Consider the following 22,318-nt stretch of genomic DNA (forward strand, 5'->3'; position numbering starts at 1 on the left):
ATTTATTTACCTACGGTGTGTGTGTATATATACATATATAGTTATGTTTGTGCATGTATATATATAGATATATATATTTAGGTGCGTGTAGGTATGTATATAGATAAATCCATAAAATACCAGATATAGGGGATAAAAGCCTACGGCCACACCACCCTGAACACGCCCGATCTCGTCTGATCTCGGACACTAAGCAGGGTCAGGCCCGGTTAGTACTTGGATGGGAGACCGCCTGGGAACACCAGGTGCTGTAGGCTACTTCCGCAATGTTTTCTAATAACAACATCTTGCACATAACATTTTCCCCCATCTTTCTCACAGGCTGGTCACCATTTTGAAAAGCCAGCGGAACCTCAGAGAAACATCTGGTGCACCTTAATTAGCGGTACACTAAATACAGGGCGGGGTGTTGCCTTCCCTTTATTATTCCTTCTTGTCACTAGTTACTAATGCTATTTGTAATTGTGGAATGCGTGTAAGGCATCAGACAAATAGCGCTGCGGCTCAGTACGCTAGTAGCGGGTATCTGAACAGGGGTTTGAATCCAAACAAAACTTTAAGGAGAACTCCTATAGCCTAGGGCTAAGACTCCTGTCCCACAGCGCAGCGTTGCTGGTTCAGGTCTCCGCTGCTCCAGAAAGTTTATTTTAATCGTATCGGTCACTACACATTATAGTGCAGACCTTACGTAGGGCTCTGTTTATTTAACCCACCTTTTCTCCTTTCGTTTGTCTCTCCTGGGATAGTCGAAGAATTCCCTCTGAGGTGTGAGGTATGCGGCGGAGCCATCTGCTTCGCCCTCCACGCACCTGCACACCCCTGTTTGATCAATGATGCAGGTAATGTCACTATTATCCAGACAATAGCTCATCAGGTAAGCCCTTGGACTTTGGTTTCCAAGGTCACAGGATCAAATCACAGCGGGACCAAACACACCTTTCCAAAAATAAACTTTGCTAACATTCCATGCATTACTGATGTCTGTTTTCTGTGGATCTGAACCAGTGTCTCAGAATATACAGGTACATAATACAGCAGTTCATCTGATACTGCAGGTAAAGGAGGAGGACACGTCAAGTCCATCAGGGTTCCACGCCATTGACGAAAATGACAGCGACTGGTTCAGTTTCGGATGAGCTGGGCAGGCTCCGGTAGGCGGCCGACAGACACCCGAATACACAATATCAGGTATCAAACAAGGTTTGTTTTCCTATCTTTTCCCCGCAGATGGCAGGAGATGGTATCAGAACCTCTCTAAGGTATACACCTCGGTGTATCGCCGGTCCATCAAGCCGCCGTTTTCCTGAGGCAACCTTGCTCAGGGATCCATCGACATATGCGGCAGCATGGTTCTACCGTATCCGGAGCAGGTAGGTTGGGGAACAATTGTCCTCTAGGTTACAGGATGCTTCGCATCAGGATCAATTGATACTTTGATACAGGTCAGAATCACGATTCTGCTTTATGTTCCTTGGAGGTCTCCATGTCTACAGACTCGGACCCTGCATCTTCGCTTGGGCTGTCTTAACCCGACGACCTCTGGGGCTGCGACAGTGACAAGTAAACATGAAATCCTACGGGGCAGATGGTTCTGGGGAAGGAACTTTCTGCAGGATTTCTTGAACCAATGGAGGTAGGTCCACTTTGATTTCTCCTACTACTGCCCCAGCTCCAAGACAGACCTTTACTGGTCTTCCCTTTAGATTTTTTCGTGCCCTTTCAGGTTTTTGACTCCACACGGGTGATATCTTCGTCGCCAGGGGTTCTCAGGGTAAAAAGGCTGAAGCAGAGGTTCAACATCCTCAGTCCAGTCTGATTTTATGTCATCCTATACACCCATTACACCTGCAGGGTCCCAGGGTAGGCGCAGGTCGATGGGAGAAGGCTTGGGCGGTTACAACCGTCTCAGGAGTCCCTCGGCATGGGTCGGCTGATTTACGATGACAAGAGAGTCATACTGCAGGCTGCGCTCCATAGGTTTCTAACCGCAAAGGGTGTTGATCCCTGTTTTACACATATCATTTGAATTAGGACAGTTCTCAGGCCTTTGTTTTCTTTTCACGTTCCGAAGCCAAGTGGCTCGGACAGGCCTATTCTGGCCTTACAATCCTTTTAGTCTGTGATTGCTAGTTTAAACAAGAAAGGGAGTTTTACGTGTCCCTTGTCTTCAGAGATGCCTGTTTACTGATTTCCGTTGGACAGGCTTTTCTCAGATTCCCCCTTAACAGGATTCTCATTTTCACTGTAAGTCCTTTACTCTTCTCTCTTCCGCTCCCACAGAGTTTAGGAAGATAACAGAATAACTCTTTTTCAAGGGCAGTGGGTGACGTTGGTTCCCTAATGGGACAATTTACTGCTACTATCCCACTCTGTACATTAGGTGGCTTCTGAATATCCGGAGGATCCACGAGCTTCTGATTCGACACAGATCCAATTTATGCTCCGCATAGACGTTTCTCAACACGGTCCGTCAGAGGTTTTTTTTCATTCCTCGGCACCAGAGACTCTATTTCTTCAGTCAAGTTGCGACGTAATGAGTGGTCGCCTCCATTCCTCTCGGAACGTGGGACAACAATCTTGTTTCCAGATCAAGCCACCAGGTCAGACTCCTGGGTGAGGGAACATGCCCCGGAGTTTTGTCAGCTGGTCCGCTGTGGGCGGAGATTTCGGATCGACCTCAGGGCGTTCTGACTGACTCTTTAACCCTTTATTACTCTCGGACGGCAGTAGCCGTGGAGGCCCTCAGGGCTCCGGGGAGTTTTCTGGTTATTCTATCCTGCCTCCTTTTCTATTTCTACTTCATGTTCAGTAACACAGGAGGGGATTATGCGTGCTAGTCCTCTCGGTGGCGCTGGTTGGGCCACGCATGACTTGAAGATACAGATACGCCTGTTGTCAGTAGAGGAGCCTTGGCTCCTACCTCGACTGGACTGTCTACTTCAACAGGCTCCTTTTTTTTTTCTCCTTGTTCAATTTTACACTGGTTTCGGTTACCCGTGTGACTGTTCACGAGACCTCAGAAGGGAGGAGTTCCCTAGTTCGGTTAGGCCTACTGGGCTCCGATTTCAGAAGTCTATTACCTCTTCTCGCTTTTGCCACTTTGGGAAAACTTTATGGAACATAATGAAGATAAAAGGGGGTTTTTCCCCCTTCTTCCAGTTACCATTCATCTTTGGTTTCTCTGGGAGGTTTTTTGCTCCGCTGCGCTTCAAACCACACTGACCGGAATTTTAGGTCTCTGCCTTTTTCGCTTTTCTTCCAAATGAGATTAGCCTAGCGGCCGTAAGTTCGGCCTCTTGTTCAGGGAGTACTCTATTGGCAACTCCCCGGGCTCGGCTTCGGCCTCAGCGGTCGTTTCTTCCAGAGGGGAGGTCCATTTTTCATATAAATCTGACACTAGTGGTTTTCAATCCTCTCTGAATGTTGTCAGGGCTCGTCAACTCTCTCTACAGAGGTCTCAGGCTATTCGATGAAGTGTTTTTTCTTCTTTGCTCTGGACGATGCTCCCGTACTAAATAGCCGGGGCCCCAGCATATGCTGGACAGTTGGATACATCTGATCATCAGACAGTCTTCTTGGCGGTTACTAGGGAACCTCCGTTTTCCAATTCAGCGCGCTTTACGCGCATTGTAAGACCTTCGTGGGCAGCCGCCCGCGGGGTCTCCATGAATATTTTGTCGGGCGGCTACTTGGTCAAACCGACATTCGTTTTGTCAAATTCTACAAGTTTGACACTTTTACGGCCTCTGCATCACTGTTTGGCCGAGCAGTTTTTACAGGACTCTCAGCGCTTTCCCACCCGTTTTTTGGGAGCTCTGGGACGTCCCCATTGTAACTACACTCCAGTGGCCCCTAGTGGATGAAGGAGAAATCAGGATTTTGGTACTTACCGATAAATCCCTTTCTCCGATTCCACAGGGGCCACTGGACGCCCGCCCAGCGCTGTTTCTCCTGATTTTTGTTTGATTAACGATTGCAGATCACCATATGACTGCTTGTTGGGTTCAGGCTAGCCTGGTTTTTTGTCAGGTTCTGTTCCAGGTTTAGTTTGTGTTCGCCTGGTTTACAGGGCGTCGTTAACCTCCTCTACCTTACGGTTTGTTTATTACAGCTCTCCTCGGGCACAGTTTAACGTAGACTGGCTTGGAGGGGAGATAGTAGGGGAGGAGCTAGCCACAGTGTGAGAATTTTTAAAGTGCCAGCTACCAATACCACCTACTATCTCCCCATTGTAACTACACTCCAGTGGCCCCTGTGGAATCGGAGAAAGGGATTTATCGGTAAGTACCAAAATCCTGATTTCCAGGACAGCTAGTGTCAGGAAAACTGACTCGCTATTTATCCTGTATGCACCCAACAAGCTGGGTGCTCCTGCTTCAAAGCAGACTATTGCTCGCTGGATCTGTAGCACGATTCAACTTGCACATTCTGCGGCTGGACTGCAGCATCCTAGATCAGTGAAAGCCCATTCCACAAGGAAGGTGGGCTCTTCTTGGGCGGCTGCCCGAGGGGTCACGGCGTTACAACTTTGCCGAGCAGCTACTTGGTCGGGGTCAAACAGCTTTGCAAAATTCTACAAGTTTGATACCCTGGCTGAGGAGGACCTAGAGTTCGCTCATTCGGTGCTGCAGAGTCATCCGCACTCTCCCGCCCGTTTGGGAGCTTTGGTATAATCCCCATGGTCCTTACGGAGTACCCAGCATCCACTTAGGATGTTAGAGAAAATAAGATTTTACTCACCGGTAAATCTATTTCTCGTAGTCCGTAGTGGATGCTGGGCGCCCATCCCAAGTGCGGATTGTCTGCAATACTTGTATATAGTTATTGTTTAACAAAAGGGTTATTGTTGAGCCATCTGTTGAGAGGCTCAGTTATTATTCATACTGTTAACTGGGTATAGTATCACGAGTTATACGGTGTGATTGGTGTGGCTGGTATGAGTCTTACCCGGGATTCAAAAATCCTTCCTTATTGTGTCAGCTCTTCCGGGCACAGTATCCTAACTGAGGTCTGGAGGAGGGTCATAGAGGGAGGAGCCAGTGCACACCAGGTAGTCCTAAAGCTTTCGTTAGTTGTGCCCAGTCTCCTGCGGAGCTGCTATTCCCCATGGTCCTTACGGAGTCCCCAGCATCCACTACGGACTACGAGAAATAGATTTACCGGTGAGTAAAATCTAATTTTTTTTTCTCAGGAGCGTCACATGATAATGCACAAACGAACCCATACTGGAGAGAAGCCCTATGCTTGCAGCCATTGTGATAAAACCTTCCGCCAGAAACAACTACTGGACATGCACTTCAAAAGATACCATGATCCTAGTTTTGTTCCTGCAGCATTTGTTTGTTCCAAGTGTGGAAAAACTTTTACACGCAGGGTGAGTTGAGTTTTTTGTTTGTGAATCTTGCTTGTACATATCACACCATTTGTGCTTATTTTGAATACATTATGGGAGATAGTGGGGGTTTTTTTTTTTTTTGTAAATCTGTAGAACTGAAATATTTGCAGGGATAATGTTCATTTTTATTTGGGTGCTTCTCTGAGTAAAACTAAAGCTTGGCACACTATACGATTATCTGGCAGATCATCTGTCAGATCTTGCTGGTTGGAATGAAAATCTGGTAATGGATGAGAGCAAATAATGATCAACCATTTGCTCAAACACTCAAAAACCGACACAATGTCATTCAGTGGAAGTAAATGGTCAATTGTCATTTGTTCTCATTCATTGCCAGATTTTCATTCCAACCAGCCAGATCTGGCAGATGGTCTGCCAGATAATTGTTTGGTGTATGCCCAGCTTAACACATAACGGTATGCCATTGTTAGTGATGAGTTCAAGTAATTGCAAAAGATAATGGGGGTCATTCCGAGTTGATCGCTCGTTTCCGATTTTCACAGTGATCAGGTAAAAAAAAAAAATGGCAAAACTGCGTATGCAAGGCAATGTGCACACGCGTCGTACGGATAGAAAGAGCATTGTTTCTGTGCAATGGTTCTAGCGAAGAATCCATTCACACAGCCGATCGCAAGGTGATAGACTGGAAGAGGGCGTTTATGGGTGTCAACTGACCGTTTTCTGTGAGTGGTTAGGGAAACGCCGGTGTTTACAGGGCGGGTGTCTGATGTCAATTCCGGGATCTCCGTCGCTGGATTAATTGCACAGTATAAGTAACTGCAGGGCTAGTGTTCTGCACAAAATGTTTTTGTACCACTCAGCTGCACAGGCGTTCGCACACTTGCAAAGCGAAAATACACTCCGCGTGGGCGGCGACTATGCGTTTGCACGGCTGCTAAAACATCTAGCTAGCGAGCGATCAACTCTGAATGAGGGCGAATGTGCATGTGTGTATACTCCTGCCATGAGCTTTACTGACATTTTTCAGTTTTGCTTTTGGTAATTGGCACTTTCTCTGTTGAATTTCTAAGTGGAATAATAAACTGATATTTCTGCGGGGTACACTGGGCTCCACAAGGATTAACATCGGGCTGTAGAGTAGGATCTTGATACGAGGCACCAACAGGCTCAAAGCTTTTGACTGTTCCCAAGATGCACAGCGCTGCCTCCTCTATAACCCCGCCTCCGTGCACAGGACCACAGTTTGTAAGTTGGTGCCATGCAGTAAGCAGGCACTTAACAGGGGGGCTGCCTCAGGCAGCCTATTGATCGCTTTATTTGAAATAAAAGAACTGAAGATACTTTTGAAGACTACAAGGGCTGCAGCAGGCAAAGCCTCAGACTTTTCTCTCTGCAGCTCCGTCACCCCCAGCAGCGCTGTATACTCCCGCACCCTGGTTGCCGGATTACTGCAGCGGAGGCCCCGGTTTCTTCAAACCGTCAGTCACACACGCCACCGTCCTCCCGGATCGTGGGGCCGCAGGTACGGGGAAGGTAAGGGGCTTCCATACCCGCACTTTTCAGTGATCCAGCGCGGCAGTAGGAGGCAGGCCGTGCGCTGGCGTGGACACGGATTACTGGGCAGCCGCTCCAATAGCCACCAGGGACAATTAATACGCACAGGTCTGTTTTTTTTCATTGTATAAACCCCGCTTTTCACTGCCCGCAGCACCCGGTGGGGATGTCAGCAGGGGGAGCAGGCCGGACCTGTGGACCCTTCCCCCTGCCCCAGGGCGCCATATCTGCAAATGTTCCCACCCTGGAGCTGCATTTTTCTCCTTCACTTCCGACCAGCGGCCATCACAGATTGAGCTGTTCCTGGGACTGCTAGGGTAAGTCATTCTCTGTAGAACCGCCTGATTGCCAGTGCTGTGCTTCCTACAGGACACTTAAGTATTCTACCTGTCACTGGGACAGTGTTAAGAGAGTGCATACATTCAGGGTTGTGTGGTACAAACACCCTGTGATATACATCCAGTATCTACTGTGCTTTGTTATATCTATTGTTAACACATATAGCCATACTGAGTGTTACCTTGTATTGCTAGTCCAGTGCAGTTTTAATGTGCATAATTTCTGCATGGTACGCTTGTGACTGTATATGTGTGTGTGTGTGTGTGTGTGTGTGTGCATGTAGCTGCTGCGTGGGTGCCTTATTACAGGGTATTTCACTTAGTGGGCTACTCCTATATTACTATACCTGAGGGGGCTAAGTGTATCAGGTTTTCTTTCTGTTTAATATAGGATTGTATCAGAAGATATACTTGCTGTGTATTTTTACTTGTGATTTATAGTCACCATATAGTTTATATCTATTGAACTCCCGGTCTGTATTGTCATAGGCACACTTCACCGAGTGTTCTTGCTAGGTATATTGCTGCTACACCTTGCACCAGGTTGCCTGATATTGTGCACATTGTTATGTCTGCTACACGTGGCAACGACGCTGGGGCTTCTCCCACATTGCGTGGTGGTGAGGCCGTGGATGTAATGGAGGATAATATGGCAGCGGAGAGTTCAGGTTCAGGGGGTTCCTTACCCTCCAGTGGGTTGGTAGCACCTGGGGCATCACAGGACCCACCTTGGGTTACATTTTCCACGTTGTTAAACACGCTTGTAACTAAATTGGCACCCCCTGTGGGACCACCTGTGTCACTGCAGCAGTTTATGGACCCTGCTATTAATCTGCCATGGGCAGATCAAATCTCCACTCAGATTTAGTCAGTGACCGGTTCAGATGCTGTAACTGTCACTCTCGCCCGCATAACACTAAGTCGTCTTCTAAACGAGCCATTACCTCTACCCAATCCACTGCTATTCCGGACACGTACTCCTACGAGGGTGGTGCATATACTGATCCCACAGACACTGATGCAGATGTTTCTAATGGGGAAGGGAAGTCATTGGTGGATATCCTGGATTTGATTGAGGCAATCAGGGTCATTCTTCAGGTGTCTGATGATGCTGAGGCTGTCTCTGAGAAACCGGATAGGTTTAAACTTAAGTAGGTGGTTAAACAAGTTTTCTCTAACGTCCTAGCGGATGCTGGGGACTCCGTAAGGACCATGGGGAATAGACGGGCTCCGCAGGAGACTGGGCACTCTAAGAAAGAATTAGTACTACTGGTGTGAACTCCTCCCTCTATGCCCCTCCTCCAGACCTCAGTTAGAATCTGTGCCCGGACGGAGCTGGGTGCGTTTTAGTGAGCTCTCCTGAGCTTGCTAATAAGAACGTATTTTAGTTAGGTTTTTTTTTTTTTTTTTTTTTTTTCAGAGAGCTTCTGCTGGCAACAGACTCTCTGCTACGTGGGACTGAGCAGAGAGAAGCAAACCTACTAACTGCGGCTAGGTTGCGCTTCTTAGGCTACTGGACACCATTAGCTCCAGAGGGTTCGAACACAGGATCTTAACCTTGGTCGTCCGTTCCTGGAGCCACGCCGCCGCCCCCCTCACATAGCCAGAAATCAGAAGCCGGCGGGTGAAGCAAGAAGACGTCTAAATCGGCGGCAGAAGACTCCTGTCTTCATATGAAGTAGCGCACAGCACTGCAGCTGTGCGCCATTGCTCCCACACTAACCCACACACTCCGGTCACTGTTGGGTGCAGGGAGGGGGGGGGCGCACTGGGCAGCAATTAAGGTACCTCTTGGCATAAGCAGCATATATACAGCTGGGCACTGTATATATGCATGAGCCCCCGCCATTAATTTTACACAAAACGCGGGACAGAAGCCCGCCTCTGAGGGGGCGGGGCTTCTTCCTCAGCACTCACCAGCGCCATTTTCTCTCCACAGCTCCGCTGAGAGGAAGCTCCCCAGGCTCTCCCCTGCAGACTCACGGTAGAAAGAGAGTGAAAAGAGAGGGGGGGCACATAAATTTAGCGCAATAACAAATACAGCGGCTACTGGGTAAAAACTAAGTTACTGTGTAATTCCTGGGTTATATAGCGCTGGGGTGTGTGCTGGCATACTCTGTCTCTCCAATAGGCCTTGTGGGGGTCCTGTCCTCAAATAGAGCATCCCCTGTGTGTGTGTGGTGTGTCGGTACGATTGTGTCGACATGTTTGACGAGGAAGGCTATGTGGAGGCAGAGCAGGTGTAAATGAAGGAGGTGTCTCCGCCGACGGTGCCGACACCTGATTGGATGGATATGTGGAAGGTGTTAATGTAAACTCTTGCATAAAAGGTTAGATAAAGCTGAAGCCTTGGGACAGTCTGGGTCTCAACCCATGCCTGATCCTACAGCGCGGAGGCCGTCAGGGTCTCAAACGCCCACTATCCCAAATTGTTGACACAGATATCGACACGAATTCTGACTCCAGTGTCGATGGCGATGAGGCAAAGTTGCAGCCTAAAATAGCTAAAGCCATCCGCTACATGATTATAGCAATGAAAGATGTGTTACACATCACAGAGGAAACCCCGGTCCCTGACAAGAGGGTTTATATGTATGGGGAGAAAAGGCAAGAGGTGACCTTTCCCCCTTCACATGAGTTAAATGAGTTATGTGAAAAAGCATGGGATTCTCCTGATAGGAAAGTGCTGACTTCCAAAAGGTTACTTATGGTGTACCCTTTCCCGCCAACGGACAGGGTGCGCTGGGAATCCTCCCCTAGGGTAGACAAAGCTTTGACACGCTTATCTAAGAAGGTGGCCCTGCCGTCACAGGATACGGCCTCCCTAAAGGATCCTGCGGATAGGAAGCAGGAAGGTATCCTGAAGTCTGTTTATACACATTCCGGTACTCTACTGAGGCCGGCAATTGCGTCGGCCTGGATGTGTAGTGCTATAGCAGCATGGACAGATTCTCTGTCTGAGGAACTGGATACCTTAGACAAGGATACTATTTCTCTATCGTCCTAGTGGATGCTGGGGTTCCTGAAAGGACCATGGGGAATAGCGGCTCCGCAGGAGACAGGGCACAAAAAGTAAAGCTTTTCCAGATCAGGTGGTGTGCACTGGCTCCTCCCCCTATGACCCTCCTCCAGACTCCAGTTAGATTTTTGTGCCCGGCCGAGAAGGGTGCAATCTAGGTGGCTCTCCTAAAGAGCTGCTTAGAAAAAGTTTAGCTTAGGTTTTTTATTTTACAGTGAGTCCTGCTGGCAACAGGATCACTGCAACGAGGGACTGAGGGGAGAAGAAGTGAACTCACCTGCGTGCAGGATGGATTGGCTTCTTGGCTACTGGACATCAGCTCCAGAGGGACGATCACAGGTACAGCCTGGATGGTCACCGGAGCCGCGCCGCCGGCCCCCTTGCAGATGCTGAAGTCAGAAGAGGTCCAGAATCGGCGGCTGAAGACTCCTGCAGTCTTCTAAAGGTAGCGCACAGCACTGCAGCTGTGCGCCATTTTCCTCTCAGCACACTTCACACGCAGTCACTGAGGGTGCAGGGCGCTGGGGGGGGGCGCCCTGGGAGGCAAATGTAACCTATATAAAGGCTAAAAATACCTCACATATAGCCCCCAGAGGCTATATGGAGATATTTAACCCCTGCCTGGATTCACTAAATAGCGGGAGACGAGCCCGCCGGAAAAGGGGCGGGGCCTATCTCCTCAGCACACGGCGCCATTTCCTCTCACAGCTCCGCTGGTCAGGAAGGCTCCCAGGTCTCTCCCCTGCACTGCACTACAGAAACAGGGTAAAACAGAGAGGGGGGGCAAATTTATGGCGATATTTTGATATATATAAAGCAGCTATAAGGGAGCACTTATTATAAGGCTATCCCTGTTATATATAGCGCTTTTGGTGTGTGCTGGCAAACTCTCCCTCTGTCTCCCCAAAGGGCTAGTGGGTCCTGTCTTCGTTAGGAGCATTCCCTGTGTGTCTGCTGTGTGTCGGTACGTGTGTGTCGACATGTATGAGGACGATATTGGTGTGGAGGCGGAGCAATTGCCAAATATGAGGATGTCACCCCCTAGGGAGTCGACACCAGAATGGATGCCTTTATTTATGGAACTACGGGATAGTGTCAACACGCTAAAGCAGTCGTTTGACGACATGAGACGGCCGGACAATCAATTAGTGCCTGTCCAGGCGACTCAAACACCGTCAGGGGCTGTGAAACGCCCTTTGCCTCAGTCGGTCGACACAGACCCAGACGCAGGCACTGACTCCAGTGGTGACGGTGACGAATCAACCGTATTTTCCAGTAGGGCCACACGTTATATGATTTTGGCAATGAAGGAGGCGTTACATTTAGCTGATACTACAGGTACCACTAAACAGGGTATTATGTGGGGTGTGAAAAAACTACCTATAGTTTTTCCTGAATCAGAAGAATTAAATGACGTGTGTAATGAAGCGTGGGTTGCCCCTGATAAAAAGCTGATAATTTCAAAGAAATTATTGGCATTATACCCTTTCCCGCCAGAGGTTAGGGAGCGCTGGGAAACACCTCCTAGGGTGGACAAGGCGCTAACACGCTTATCTAAACAAGTGGCGTTACCCTCTCCTGAGACGGCCGCACTTAAAGATCCATCAGATAGGAGGATGGAAAATATCCAAAAAAGTATATACACACATGCAGGTGTTATACTACGACCAGCTATAGCGACTGCCTGGATGTGCAGTGCGGGGGTAGTTTGGTCAGAGTCCCTGATTGAAAATATTGATACCCTGGACAGGGACAATATTTTACTGTCGTTAGAACAAATAAAGGATGCATTTCTTTATATGCGTGATGCACAGAGGGATATCTGCACACTGGCATCACGGGTAAGTGCTATGTCCATTTTTTGGCCAGAAGAGCTTTATGGACGCGACAGTGGACAGGCGATGCGGATTCAAAACGACATATGGAAGTTTTGCCGTATAAAGGGGAGGAGTTATTTGGAGTCGGTCTATCAGATTTGGTGGCCACGGCTACAGCCGGGAAATCCACCTTTCTACCTCAAGTCACTCCCCAACAGAAAAAGGCACCGACTTTTCAACCGCAGCCCTTTCGTTCCTTTAAAAATAAGAGAGCAAAGGGCTATTCATATCTGCCACGAGGCAGAGGTCGAGGGAAGAGACAGCAACAGGCAGCTCCTTCCCAGGAACAGAAGCCTTCCCCGGCTTCTACAAAAGCCTCAGCATGACGCTGGGGCTTCTCAAGCGGACTCGGGGACGGTGGGTGGTCGTCTCAAAAATTACAGCGCGCAGTGGGCTCACTCGCAGGTAGATCCCTGGATCCTGCAGATAATATCTCAGGGGTACAGGTTGGAATTAGAGACAGATCCACCTCGCCGTTTCCTGAAGTCTGCTTTACCAACGTCCCCCTCCGAAAGGGAGACGGTTTTGGAAGCCATTCACAAGCTGTACTCTCAGCAGGTGATAGTCAAGGTACCTCTTCTACAACAAGGGAAGGGGTATTATTCCACTCTTTTTGTGGTACCGAAGCCGGATGGCTCGGTAAGGCCTATTCTAAATCTGAAGTCCTTGAACCTGTACATAAAGAAGTTCAAGTTCAAGATGGAGTCACTCAGAGCAGTGATAGCGAACCTGGAAGAGGGGGACTTTATGGTATCCTTGGACATCAAGGATGCGTATCTCCACGTTCCAATCTACCCCTCACACCAGGGGTACCTCAGGTTCGTTGTACAAAACTGTCACTATCAGTTTCAGACGCTGCCGTTCGGATTGTCCACGGCACCTCGGGTCTTTACAAAGGTAATGGCCGAGATGATGATTCTTCTTCGAAGAAAAGGCATATTAATTATCCCATACTTGGACGATCTCCTAATAAGGGCAAGGTCCAGAGAACAGCTAGAGATGGGATTAGCACTGTCGCAAGAAGTGCTAAAACAGCACGGGTGGATTCTGAATATTCCAAAATCCCAGTTAATGCCGACAACTCGTCTGCTGTTCCTAGGGATGATTCTGGACACGGTTCAGAAAAAGGTTTTTCTCCCGGAGGAAAAAGCCAAGGAGTTATCCGAGCTTGTCAGGAACCTCCTAAAACCAGGAAAGGTGTCTGTACATCAATGCACAAGAGTCCTGGGAAAAATGGTGGCTTCTTACGAAGCAATTCCATTCGGCAGATTCCATGCACGAATTTTCCAGAGGGATCTGTTGGACAAATGGTCAGGGTCGCATCTTCAGATGCACCAGCGGATAACCCTGTCTCCAAGGACAAGGGTATCTCTTCTGTGGTGGTTGCAGAGTGCTCATCTATTGGAGGGCCGCAGATTCGGCATACAGGATTGGATCCTGGTGACCACGGACGCCAGCCTGAGAGGCTGGGGAGCAGTCACACAAGGAAGAAACTTCCAGGGAGTATGGACGAGCCTGGAAACGTCTCTTCACATAAACATTCTGGAACTAAGAGCAATATACAATGCTCTAAGCCAGGCAGAACCTCTGCTTCAGGGAAAACCGGTGTTGATCCAGTCGGACAACATCACGGCAGTCGCCCATGTGAACAGACAGGGCGGCACAAGAAGCAGGAGTGCAATGGCAGAAGCTGCAAGGATTCTTCGCTGGGCAGAGAATCATGTGATAGCACTGTCAGCAGTGTTCATCCCGGGAGTGGACAACTGGGAAGCAGACTTCCTCAGCAGACACGATCTTCACCCGGGAGAGTGGGGACTTCATCCAGAAGTCTTCCACTTGCTGGTAACCCGTTGGGAAAGACCAATGGTGGACATGATGGCGTCTCGCCTCAACAAAAAACTGGACAGGTATTGCGCCAGGTCAAGAGATCCGCAGGCAATAGCTGTGGACGCGCTGGTAACGCCTTGGGTGTACCAGTCGGTGTATGTGTTTCCTCCTCTGCCTCTCATACCAAAAGTATTGAGAATTATACGGCAAAGAGGCGTAAGGACGATACTAGTGGTTCCGGATTGGCCAAGAAGGACTTGGTACCCGGAACTTCAAGAGATGATCACGGAAGATCCGTGGCCTCTACCTCTAAGGAGGGACTTGCTTCAGCAGGGTCCCTGTCTGTTTCAAGACTTACCGCGGCTGCGTTTGACGGCATGGCGGTTGAACGCCGGATCCTAAAGGAAAAAGGCATGCCGGAAGAAGTCATTCCTACTTTGATTAAAGCAAGGAAGGAAGTAACCGTGCAACATTATCACCGAATTTGGCGAAAATATGTTGCGTGGTGCGAAGATCGGAGTGCTCCGACGGAGGAATTTCAACTGGGTCGATTCCTACATTTCCTGCAATCAGGATTGTCTATGGGTCTCAGATTGGGATCTATTAAGGTTCAAATTTCGGCCCTGTCGATTTTCTTTCAAAAAGAATTGGCTTCAGTCCCTGAAGTCCAGACCTTTGTTAAGGGAGTGCTACATATACAGCCTCCTGTGGTGCCTCCAGTGGCACCGTGGGATCTCAATGTGGTTTTGGACTTTCTAAAATCTCATTGGTTTGAACCACTAAAGAAGGTGGATTTGAAATATCTCACATGGAAAGTGACCATGCTTCTAGCCCTGGCTTCGGCCAGGAGAGTGTCAGAACTGGCAGCTTTATCTTACAAAAGCCCATATCTGATTTTCCATTCGGACAGGGCAGAACTGCGGACTCGTCCGCATTTTCTCCCTAAGGTGGTGTCAGCATTTCATCTGAACCTGCCTATTGTAGTGCCTGCGGCTACAAGTGACTTGGAGGACTCCAAGTTACTGGACGTTGTCAGAGCATTAAAAATATATATTGCAAGGACAGCTGGAGTCAGAAAATCTGACTCGTTGTTTATATTGTATGCACCCAACAAGATGGGTGCTCCTGCGTCTAAGCAGACGATTGCTCGTTGGATCTGTAGCACAATCCAACTTGCACATTCTGTGGCAGGCCTGCCACAGCCTAAATCTGTAAAGGCCCACTCCACAAGGAAGGTGGGCTCATCTTGGGCGGCTGCCCGAGGGGTCTCGGCATTACAACTTTGCCGAGCAGCTACGTGGTCAGGGGAGAACACGTTTGTAAAATTTTACAAATTTGATACTCTGGCTAAGGAGGACCTGGAGTTCTCTCATTCGGTGCTGCAGAGTCATCCGCACTCTCCCGCCCGTTTGGGAGCTTTGGTATAATCCCCATGGTCCTTTCAGGAACCCCAGCATCCACTAGGACGATAGAGAAAATAAGATTTTACTTACCGATAAATCTATTTCTCGGAGTCCGTAGTGGATGCTGGGCGCCCATCCCAAGTGCGGATTATCTGCAATAATTGTACATAGTTATTGTTAACTAATTCGGGTTATTGTTGAAGGAAGCCATCTTTCAGAGGCTCCGCTGTTATCATACTGTTAACTGGGTTTAGATCACAAGTTGTACGGTGTGATTGGTGTGGCTGGTATGAGTCTTACCCGGGATTCAAAATCCTCCCTTATTGTGTACGCTCGTCCGGGCACAGTACCTAACTGGAGTCTGGAGGAGGGTCATAGGGGGAGGAGCCAGTGCACACCACCTGATCTGGAAAAGCTTTACTTTTTGTGCCCTGTCTCCTGCGGAGCCGCTATTCCCCATGGTCCTTTCAGGAACCCCAGCATCCACTACGGACTCCGAGAAATAGATTTATCGGTAAGTAAAATCTTATTTTTACTGACCCTGGGGCATATAAAAGACGCGGTCCTATATATGAGGGATGCCCAGAGGGACATTTGCCTACTGGGCTCTAGAATAAATTCAATGTCGATTTCTGCCAGAAGGGTCCTGTGGACTCTGCAATGGACAGGTGATGCCGACTCAAAAAAGCACATGGAGGTTTTACCTCATATGGTGAGGAATTGTTTGGGGATGGTCTCTCGGACCTAGTTTCCACGGCTACGGCTGGGAAGTCAAATTTTTTGCCATATATTCCCTCACAGCCTAAGAAAGCACCGTATTACCAAATGCAGTCCTTTCGATCACAAAAAGGCAAGAAAGTCAGAGGTTCATCCTTTCTTGCCAGAGGCAGGGGTAGAGGAAAAAAGCTGCACCATACAGCTAGTTCCCAGGAACAAAAGTCCTCCCCGGCTTCCACTAAATCCACCGCATGACGCTGGGGCTCCACAGGTGGAGCCTGGAGCGGTGGGGGCGCGTCTCCGAAATTTCAGCCACCAGTGGGTTCGCTCACGGGTGGATCCCTGGGCTATACAGATTGTGTCTCAGGGATACAAGCTGGAATTCGAAGTGATGCCCCCTCACCGTTACCTAAAATCGGCCCTGCCAGCTTCCCCCATAGAAAGGGAGGTAGTGTTAGCGGCGATTCACAAATTATATCTCCAACAGGTGGTGGTAAAGGTCCCCCTCCCTCAACAGGGAAAGGGTTACTATTCCACAATGTTTGTGGTACCGAAACCGGATGGTTCGGTCAGACCCATATTGAATTTAAAGTCCCTGAACATTTACCTGAAAAGGTTCAAGTTCAAAATGCAATCGCTCAGAGCGGTCATTGCAAGCCTGGAATTTTATGGTGTCTCTGGACATCAAGGATGCTTACCTGCATGTCCCCATTTATCCATCTCATCAGGAGTACCTCAGATTTGTGGTACAGGACTGTCATTACCAATTCCAGACGTTGCCGTTTGGTCTGTCCACCGAGAATATTTACCAAGGTAATGGCGGAGATGATGGTGCTCCTTCGAAAGCAAGGAGTCACAGTTATCCCCTACTTGGACGATCTCCTCATAAAGGCGAGATCCAGAGAGCAGTTACTGATCAGCGTAGCACACTCTCAGGAAGTGTTGCAACAGCACGGCTGGATTCTGAATATTCCAAAGTCGCAGCTGACTCTTCTGCCCTTCCTGGGCATGATTCTGTACACAGACAAGAAGAAGGTTTATCTCCCGGCGGAGAAGGCTCAGGAGCTTGTGACTCTGGTCAGAGACCTCTTAAAACCAAAACAGGTGTCGGTGCATCACTGCACGCGAGTCCTGGGAAAGATGGTGGCATCATACGAAGCCATTCCTTTCGGCAGGTTCCATGCGAGGATCTTTCAGTGGGATCTGTTGGACAAGTGGTCCGGATTGCATCTTCAGATGCATCGGCTGATTACCCTGTCCGCCAGGGCCAGGGTGTCTCTTCTGTGGTGGCTGCAGAGTGCTCACCTTCTCGAGGGCCGCAGGTTCGGCATACACGACTGGGTCCTGGTGACCACGGATGCAAGCCTCCAAGGATGGGGGGCAATCACTCAGGGAAGAAACTTCCAAGGGTTGTGGTCAAGTCGGGAGGCTTGTCTGCACATCAATATCCTGGAACTAAGGGCCATATACAACGCCTTGAGTCAAGCGGAGCCCCTGCTTCGCAACCAACCGGTGCTGATTCAGTCAGACAACATCACCGCAGTAGCTCATGTAAACCGACAGGGTGGCATAAGAAGCAGGGTGGCGATGGCGGAAGCCACCAGGATTCTTCGTTGGGCGGAGAATTATGTGCTAGCACTGTCAGCAGTGTTCATTCCGGGAGTGGACAACTGGGAAGCAGACTTCCTCAGCAGGCACGACCTCCACCCGGGAGAGTGGGGACTTCATCAAGAAGTCTTCACACAGATTACAAATCGTTGGGAACTGCCACAGGTGGACATGATGGCATCCCACCTCAACAAAAAGCTGAAAAGGTATTGCGCCAGGTCAAGAGACCCTCAGGCGATAGCTGTGGACGCACTAGTAACACCGTGGGTGTTCCAGTCGGTGTATGTGTTTCCTCCTCTTCCTCTCATACCCAAGGTGCTGAGAATCGTAAGAAAAAGGAGTGAGAACAATACTCATTGTTCCGGATTGGCCAAGAAGGACTTGGTACCCGGAACTGCAAGAAATGCTCACAGAGGACCCATGGCCTCTGCCTCTCAGACAGGACCTGTTGCAACAGGGGCCCTGTCTGTTCCAAGACTTACCGCGGCTGCGTTTGACGGCATGGCGGTTGAACGCCGGATCCTAGTGGAAAAAGGCATTCCGGATGAAGTTATTCCTACGCTAATAAAGGCTAGGAAGGACGTAACAGCAAAGCATTATCACCGTATATGGCGAAAATGTTGCTTGGTGTGAGGCCTAGAGGAATTCCAGCTGGGCCGGTTCCTGCACTTCCTACAGTCAGGAGTGACTATGGGCCTAAAATTGGGGTCCATAAAGGTCCAGATTTCAGCCCTATCCATTTTCTTTCAAAGAGAACTGGCTTAACTTCCTGAGGTTCAGACATTTGTTAAGGGAGTGCTGCATATTCAACCCCCTTTTGTGCCTCCAGTGGCACCTTGGGATCTTAACGTGGTGTTGAGTTTCCTGAAGTCACACTGGTTTGAGCCACTTAAAACCGTGGAGTTAAAGTATCTCACGTCGAAAGTGGTCATGCTATTGGCCTTAGATTCGGCGAGGGGTGTGTCAGATTTGGCGGCTTTGTCATGTAAAAGCCCATATCTGGTTTTCCATATGGACAGGGCAGAATTACGGACTCCTCTGCAATTTCTGCCGAAGGTGGTGTCATCTTTTCATTTGAACCAACCTATTGTGGTGCCTGTGGCTACTCGTGACTTGGAGGATTCCAAGTTGCTTGATGTAGTCAGGCCTTTGAAGATTTATGTAGCCTGAACGGCTGGAGTCAGGAAAACGGACTCGCTGTTTATCCTGTATGCATCCAACAATCTGGGTGCTCCTGCTTCAAAGTAAACTATTGCTTGCTGGATCTGTAACACGATTCAACAGGCTCATTCTGCGGCTGGATTGCCGCATCCAAAAGCAGTAAAAGCCCATTCCACAAGGAGGGTGGGCTCTTCTTGGGTGGCTGCCCGAGGGGTCTCGGCGTTACAGCTTTGCCGAGCAGCTACTTGGTCAGGTTCAAACACCTTTGCAAAATTCTACAAGTTTGATACCCTGGCTGAGGAGGACCTTGTGTTTGCCCATTCGGTGCTGCAGAGTCATCCGCACTCTCCCGCCCGTTTGGGAGCTTTGGTATAATCCCCATGGTTCTTACGGAGTCCCCAGCATCCACTAGGACGTTAGAGAAAATAAGATTTTACTCACCGGTAAATCTATTTCTCGGAGTCCGTAGTGGATGTTGGGCGCTAGTCCCAATTGTGGACTTTCTGCAATACGTGTATATAGTTATTGCTTAATAAAGCGTTATGTTATGTTGGCATCCGTTGGTTGATGCTCTGTTGTTGTTCATACTGTTAACTGGGTATGTTATCACAAGTTATACGGTGTGATTGGTGTGGCTGGTATGAGTCTTACCCTGGATTCCCATAATCCTTTCCTTGTAATGTCAGCTCTTCCGGGCACAGTTTCCTTAAATGAGGTCTGGAGGAGGGGCATAGAGGGAGGAGCCAGTGCACACCAGTAGTACTAATTCATTCTTAGAGCGCCCAGTCTCCTGTGGAGCCCGTCTATTCCCCATGGTCCTTACGGAGTCCCCAGCATCCACTACGGACTACGAGAAATAGATTTACCGGTGAGTAAAATCTTATTTTACCTCATTCTGAACACCTGGTTGACATAAGTCAGGAAATCTAGGAAAATCCGTGGACAAAATTCACACCGAATAAGACTGTTGGCTCGCTATCCTCTCTCTGCGGATCGACGTGTGGAGAGTTGTTTGAAAGCGATTTACACCCTAACGGGGGGGCTGTGCATAGGCCAACCATTGCAGCAACTTGGGCTGCTGAAGCTGTTGAGTTGTGGGCTCAGAAGCTAGAGGCAGAGCTGCCTTCTAATGCATCTGAGCATGCTCGAAAACGACTCTGGTATATTACCACAGCTTTTCTGTACCTTAAGGAGGTGGCCTCCGATGCCGGGGTGCTGGCGTCCAAGGCTGCTACTACGTCCGTCTTGGCCAGACGTATCCTTTGGTTGAGATCCTGGTCGGTGGATATGGATTCCAAGGAAACCCCTGGAGGTGCTTCCTTTTCAAGGGAGACATTCTCTTTGGAGAAGACCTCATTTAAGATTGTGGCTGATCTGGCTGCTGCCAAAACAGCTTGCCAACCTAGTATGGCTCCTTCCGCACAGAAGGCTAAAAGTACTTTCCCTCTGCCCTTTCGTCCTCCGGGAAAAGCAAAATGTCAGGCATACCCAAAGCAAGCTCGTGCTTCCAGACCTGCCAAGCCCAGACTGAAGCGTGCCTGGGCCACCCGTCAGCCAGCTTCCAAAACTGACAAGCCTGCTGCATGATAGGCCGGGCCTCCCTCTAGGGGATCCCAGGTTGGGGGGCCGACTTCTAGGTTTTGCCCAGGAATGGTTGAAGACCACTTAAGATACCTGGGTGAGGGAAGTCGTTGCAAGAGGTAACGCCATACCCTTCAAGAATCGTCCCCCTCATCGATTTTGCATGACAGATGTGCCTCTGGATCCGGCAAAAGCAAACACTTTGCACTCAGTGGTACATTTCCTCCTGACCACAGGAGTGGTAGTACAGGTGCCTCAGAGAGGCAAGGGGTACTATTCACCGCTGTTCCTAGTCTCGAAACCGAACGGGTCCTCGCAGCCCATTCTCAATCTGAAGTCCTTGAACAAGCATGTGCGGATCTCCAAGTTTCGTATGGAAACGCTGCGCCTTGGAGCCTGGGGACTATATGGTCTCCCTGGAAATACAGGATGCCTACTTCCATATTCCTATTGCGGTATCTCATCAGCAGTACCTGAGGTTTGCGGTGGGCAACCTTCATTACCAATTTCGGGCGTTACCCTTTGGTTTGACAACAGGTCCTCCCAGTTTTTTACACTATTTGTTGATCCTGACAAATTCCCCAGAACTTCTCCTGTGTCATCTCGATCCGACTGTCCAGTTCATGAAAGTCCACGGTGACTGATCAACTGGAAGAAGTCCTCCCTGGTTCCTGTTCGGATCATGTTACATCTGGGAGCGTTATTGGAAACTCACAACCAACGGTTGTTCTTGTCTCAGGAGAAAGTCCTGAAGCTTCAGGAAGGGATTCGATGCTTCGTATCTCGTCCGCAAGTGTCGATACGTTCGGCAATGCATGTGCTGGGTCTCAAGTTGTCTGCTTTCGACATGGTGGAGTATGCTTAATTCCACTCTCGCCCTCCTGCAGAAATGATTTCTTACCATGTATGACGGCCTGCCTCACTGGATCAGATCTCATATGATCTCATTGTCTCCGGAGGTCCGCCTGTCACTTAGCTGGTGGCTTCAGGACCAGCAGTTGAGCAGGGGCCGTCCCTTCTGGATATCCAACTGGGTCCTTCCGACTACTGATGCCAGTCTGAGAGGTTGGGGCGTGGTGTTGGAACAACACTCTCTTCAGAGTCGGTTGACCAAAGAGGAGTCTCTGCTCCCGATCAATATTCTGGAACTGCGGGCAGTGTTCAATGTGTTGACAATGGCCCAGCATCTAATACAGAACAGACCTGTCCAAGTTCAGTCTGACAACGCCACCACGGTGGCGTACATAAATCATCAAGGCGGCACTCGAAGCCACATGGCACTGAGGAAAGTATCATGGATCCTTCAGTGGGCGGAGTGCCATCTACCGGCCTTATCCGCAGTGTTCTTTCTGGGCGTCCTGAACTGGGAAGCGGACTATCTCAGTCGTTAGGATGTACATGCCAGAGAGTGGAGCCTCCATCCGGAGGTGTTTCAACTACTCATGGACATGTGGGGCCTTCCTGATGTGGATCTGATGGCGTCTTGACACAATCACAAGGTTCCGGTCTTCGGAGCAAGGACAAGGGATCCTCAAGCTGCGTTCCTGGACACTCTGGCAATTCCATGGAACTTTCAGCTACCGTATGTGTTCCTTCCGGTGTCACTCCTGCCCAGAGTAATATGTAAGTTCAAGCAAGAAGGAGGAAACCTGCTTCTGGTCGCTCCAGGGTGGCCCAGACAGCACTGGTTCTCCGATCTACTGGGTCTCTCGTGGGATCGTCCGCTTTTACTTCCACAACGACCAGACCACCTCGTTCAGGGCCCTTGTGTTTACCAGGATTTGGCCCGTCTGGCTTTGACGGCATGGCTCTTGAAGCTTCTGTCCTGAGAGCCAAGGGTTTTTCGGAGGCGGTTGTTCAAACTATGTTAAAGGCCC

At 49.3% G+C, this 22,318-nt stretch overlaps 1 protein-coding gene and 1 non-coding gene across 3 annotated transcripts in view; both read left to right on the forward strand.

Moving 5' to 3' along the window:
• Positions 1-22,318, forward strand: part of CTCF (CCCTC-binding factor) — a 336,867-nt gene that overhangs the window by 232,462 nt on the left and 82,087 nt on the right. For both annotated transcript variants that reach the window (XM_063945251.1, XM_063945250.1), the window contains exon 8: positions 5,192-5,374. In XM_063945251.1, coding sequence (XP_063801321.1) covers positions 5,192-5,374 — 183 coding nt within the window. The remainder of the gene's footprint in view (positions 1-5,191; positions 5,375-22,318) is intronic.
• Positions 139-257, forward strand: LOC134970433 (5S ribosomal RNA). Its single transcript, XR_010189775.1, has one exon. It is a non-coding gene; the product is annotated as a 5S ribosomal RNA (ribosomal RNA).

Source organism: Pseudophryne corroboree, chromosome 11 (assembly GCF_028390025.1).
Source record: "Pseudophryne corroboree isolate aPseCor3 chromosome 11, aPseCor3.hap2, whole genome shotgun sequence".
In the NCBI taxonomy this organism is placed as follows: Eukaryota; Metazoa; Chordata; class Amphibia; order Anura; family Myobatrachidae; genus Pseudophryne; species Pseudophryne corroboree.